Below are 5,421 nucleotides of genomic sequence, written 5' to 3' on the forward strand. Positions count from 1 at the left end.
CCAGATGGGCTTTTATTCATTTTGGCATGACAGGAGCGAACAGCTAATAACATACTTCAGCCGTCTGTCTCAGACAAATATATTATTATTATTTTAATTTAAAAAAAAGAATAAAAAAATAAAATAATAATAATAATAATAATAATACAGACAACGGGTTTCTTTTTGCAGTTAAAAATCAAACCAGAGTTCAAAAACTAAGGAGAATTTTACAAAAATGATCATAATTTCTGAAGTCAACTATTGAATGTACTGTACCGCCACCTGATGGTCAAGAAATGAAACTACAGCCACAATTTGATTTGCTGGAAAAATTACTTTACTGGTATGAAAGTCTCATTTCTGTGAAACATGGTGTCTCACTGATTATCAAAAATAACTCCATGCATATTAATGCTATAATCAAATGCCAAGCACATTCAGTAAAGCAGCAGGCAGAGCTTTAATTCACACTGGGTTAAAGATTTCACAATGCAACGCAAGAAGAAAGAAAGATTTACCTCAAGACTGCAAAGCTACAAATAAACCAAACAACCTGAAGAGAATTACAGCGGGTTTGTTTCAATGCTACGAGTAAGTGATGGTCATGATGCTCCACGTTCACCTAAAAATACACGTCCTCCTCCTGGTTGCCTGAAGCTCAGCGGACGCCTTTTTGGCTCAGAACTTGCGTGGCTGTTGAATGCAGGGGATGCGGGAGATGTGCGGTTTCTCCACGCTCGGTCTGACCCGACTGTGTCGCACGGAAACTGGAGTCTCTGGGAAATCATGACCCAACTGCAGAAGACAAACAACAAATGTTAAATATAGGGTCAGATTTACAACGATTAAGTGATTAAATCATAGTTTGAAGATTCAGTTGTCTTATACAAGATTCAACTGCAGAGCTCAACAATAAAGACAGTAGACAGGATAGTTACTAGCCTGATCGGGACACTGCTGCCTTGACACTAAATTTTAATTTGCCTGCGACAGTGCGACTATTTGTCAATTGCGTGCATTTAATAAAAATAATAAAGAAACCGTTTCTGTTTAAGCCTTTAAATGCTGCCGTCTCTGTGATGTCAAACACCATATTGCTCTTCGGTTCCTCTTATCTGATTGGATGTTGCGAGCATGTTTTTTTTTTTTTCCCCCCATAACCTGGTAACAACCAGTATAGTGAAGAGACTGCAGCATGACAGCAAAATCAAATTATGAGGCTAAAAGAAAACATCTTGGAAGCAGACATTTACATGGGTACAACACAACGAAAAAAGTGGTTTTTCACTTTTTTTGGGTTTGCCGTCAGTTCGGCAGGTCAGGCACCTTTTGTTTTGCAATAAAATACCTGCACATTAGCCATGGACATTTTTATTACTTAACACTTCGAATTTTGCTCATTCTACATTTATTAACATTTAAATAAATAAATTCTAGATTTTTTTTTGGTGGTGCCAGTGAAAATGTTGGCAAGTAAATATCTAAAACCACTGGCCTGATTGGGCCAGAAGAAAATTTATACAATATATAATTAAAATAAATAAATAAATATAATAATAATAATAATAATAATAAATAATAAATAATAATAATAATAATAATAATAATAATAATAATAATAATAAGCTTTAGTAAAATAACAGACTTGTGCTAAAAATAACAAACCCAAATAGAAATTAAATAGAAAATTTAAAAAGAAATTTGAAAGAATTTAAGTAAATTTAATATAATAAATATTATACTTAAATTATTATAAAACAATATTAACAACATATTACAAAATATCAAAACAAAATAAATCATTAAAATGTTTCATTCGTTCCTATAATTAAAATAATACTTAAAAAAATAAAAATTTGAGTGTCATTGTTGTTATTATTATTATTATTATTATTATTATTATTTACAATTGTATACATCCAAAATGTGAAACCAATTTGAAACTGTACTTATAAAACTTGGCTTCTAGTTTCATCAACACTTTTATTAAAATGGTTATTACTAAACCTTAGTTATTATTAAAATTAGTAACTTAAAGTTAGAAAATATATAGAAAGAGTTCAAATAAAGATTCATCGGTCAGGTTTAATTGAAAAATCATATGAATAAGTAAAGAAATGATTATAATAATAATAATAAAATTATTAATAAAATAAAAATAATAATAAAATACTTTGTAAAGCTAAAAAACAAACAAAGAATAAATATTGTAAACAAATTTGAATTTTTTTAAAGTAAATTTAATACAATAAATATAATTATACTTTAAACAAACATAATTAAATAATTTAATTAAAATATACATTTAATTTAAAAATAATTTATAAATAATAAATTGATATACTTAAATAGTATTATAATTACATATAAATATAATAAAATAGCTTTACTTTGATTAAAATGGTTATGTAAAAAATAACTTAGTAACTCAAGTTACAAAATATATACTTAATAAAACTACATTACTGTTATAAATCTCATTTTAAAAAAAACTAAAATAGTAACTTAAGCTAGACAAACCGAAACAAGTAAAAAAATAATAATAAAATGCATTAATATTATTATTAAATGTAAAAATGACAAAGTAAAACAAAAATGGCATTTAACAGTTGCTTGGAAGCTGACATTTCTACAGCTAAACAAGTAAACCATTGACCACAGTTTACCATTAACCACTGCTTTTAGTGTGTCAGTAAAGCCAGAGACCACAGATCATTGCAGTGGGTTGATGAGTTCAGAAAATGAACCTGTACTAAACTGAACTGAATGAATGATCTGCGCCCCAGTTGTCTTGTAGTCCAATTATAAAAAGAAAAATGCCCAGGTAAAAAAAAAATCTGCATGCATCAGTGCCCGTGTAGAGATTTACATGCATTAAAAAAGCATTCATCTTTAACTACGACAGCTGCTACAGTACCAGAGACATATCAAAGCATGCAAACTACAGAACTGCATTCTCTGCACGCATGCAATGATATGGCATGAAGTGCAACAATGGAGTTAATTGTTAAATATACATGACATTAAACAGTGTAACATGTCTTAAGTTCTATGAATAAAGTCAAAAATAAATACGTGCAACAAACCTTCTCCAGTGGTCCAGACAGAAGAAGACTCAGATGCTGCATTCTGGACGGGGCCAGCACAGACCTGCACAACAAATCAGCACAAAATAAAACCAGAACACACAGCACTGAATTACAGCACTAGCAGCCGATTAGCCTACAAGGTGACGTCATAGTTCGTCCACTCTATTGTATGTTATGTCACATACTCAGTTTAATAGTAACATCTAAAAGGACGCAACACACGTCTTTGGATTGTGGGAGAAATTGGAGCAGCTGGGGCTCTAACCAGTGACGATCTTGCTGTGCTTACCACTGCGCCCCACACAACTCTTTAACTTTTCTAATTTGGACTGTAATGTAACTTACTGAAAATAAATTGCAGCTAAAGTGCTGTATTCACATTTGAAGCACCATTTATCGTGTGGTATATGCATTTACAAAGTGAGATGCATACATTCACTGTAAAATACAGTAACGTTCACAAGGCAAGTTTAAAATACATTAAATAACTGTCCTACAGTAAAATACAGATCATATTACCGTTAAATACTGTGTAATTTAATTACAAAAACCATTAACAGTAAGCATAACAGATCATTTGTATAGCTGCTTTGGATAACTATTGTGAAGAGTCATGCAGTACAAATAATGGATTTGAAACTTCATGCAAAGCAGCACTGAATCATTTTTAGCAACACGTTTCTGCTTCATTACTTTTCAGATGCATGCAGGAACATTAAAACAAATGCAAAAAAGTTCATGCATTTTAAATCTTCCATGCATTATACTTTTGATTAATTGCTTTTAGATGATTTGTTGCATGCCAGAATGAAATATAAAGCCCTCAGGAATAGAAGTCACTGCCAGTGGTTTTTAGAAAACCACTGCACATTCTGTCTTACTCCCAGATTTTATGAAACGTGTTCATTAAGTTGAGCAAACTCCCAGAGACATTGGCTCAGGAGGGAGGAAAGGAGGTGTTTAAAACAGCTAAATTTAATTTCTTCTCCTCTGCAGGATTTGAGTGCATGTACCTGGGTTTGTCTGTTTTCCTGGTCTCCTTCTCCACATTGGCGTTCTCATCAGCGCTCTTCTTTACCACTCTTTTTCCTCCTGCTTTCACTGAACATGAATTAAATAAAAAAAGGTTCACTTCAACTAACGCAATTAGCTAAAACACAAACTTATTTATCTACTTTTATTTAAGAAAACACGAGACGATAAAACTCTGGAATGTCACACTAGTTGATGAAATATAAATATAAATCAATATAAGTATAAAATTAAATATATAAAAAAAATTTAATTAATATCAAATAAATATAAATAAAGATTAAAAAAATAAAAACCATTAAATAAAACCATTTAAATAAATATGAAAAAAAAATCTATAAATAAAAAAAATAAATAAATAAATTTAAAAATTATATAAAAATAAATGAAAACAAACAAAAATAAATATTAATAGATATAAAAATAAATATAAAAAAATTATCAAATTAAAAATAAATATTAATTCATTAAAATATATAAAATAAACAAATAAGGTATAAATCAAAACAATATAAATAAATGTATAAAAATAAATAAAATCTAATAAAATTAAATATAAATTATACAAGTAAATAAAGTATATAAAATAAACAAAAAGAAATATAAAAATTATAAATAAAATATAAAACATATATACAAAAATTTCCTTAAACTTTAGAAGTTCATTGCTTTTTATAAAAAAAGTACAAGCTTAAAGAAAAACAAATTGTTATAAAATATATTAATAAACGTAAGAAAAAGAAACCAATTATAAAACAATAGTATAAGACTACTTTAATTTAGTGAATGTTAATTGTTTATTTTTATTTATTTTGTTAATTAGTATTATCAATAAAAATGAGAAAGCCACTAATCAAGAAATAAAAATGTATACACTTCAAAAAAATTCAAACATGAAAATGGTCAATACTATTGACCAAATGAACTAACAACAATAACAAATTCAGAAAAATAATTTGTTTTAATTATCATTATTAAGAAAACTATTGTACAAATACGCTTAGTTTTCAGACATGTACCACCATTACTAATAATTTAAATGCATCAATTGTATTACTGCTTTAATAAACAAATAACTTAAATTAAAATAAAGTCCGTAAACTAATAAGTTAATTTCTCTATTACTTACTCCTAACACATTTTTTATTTATCTATCATTTTATTTACATTTAATTAATTTAATTGATTTGTAATTAAATTTATTTAATCCGTTTATTTATTCAAGTAATTATTTATTTTTTTTTAATTTATTTAATTTATTTTTCCTTTAATTCCATTTATTTTTTATTTCCTTTATTTAATTCTTTTAATTATATAT

General features: G+C 27.8%; 1 protein-coding gene across 1 annotated transcript in view; it reads right to left on the bottom strand.

The window, feature by feature from the left end:
• Nucleotides 1-301: 301 nt before the first annotated feature.
• dap1b (death associated protein like 1b) overlaps nt 302-5,421 on the bottom strand; it is an 8,852-nt gene continuing 3,732 nt past the window's right edge. The window contains exons 2-4 of the mRNA NM_131573.2: nt 4,085-4,172; nt 3,069-3,132; nt 302-777 (exon numbers count right to left, since the gene is read on the bottom strand). Of these exons, the coding sequence (NP_571648.1) occupies nt 661-777; nt 3,069-3,132; nt 4,085-4,172 (269 nt within the window). The 3' untranslated portion in view covers nt 302-660. The remainder of the gene's footprint in view (nt 778-3,068; nt 3,133-4,084; nt 4,173-5,421) is intronic.

Source organism: Danio rerio, chromosome 9 (assembly GCF_052040795.2).
Source record: "Danio rerio strain M-AB ecotype USA chromosome 9, GRCz13ab, whole genome shotgun sequence".
NCBI lineage: Eukaryota > Metazoa > Chordata > Actinopteri > Cypriniformes > Danionidae > Danio > Danio rerio.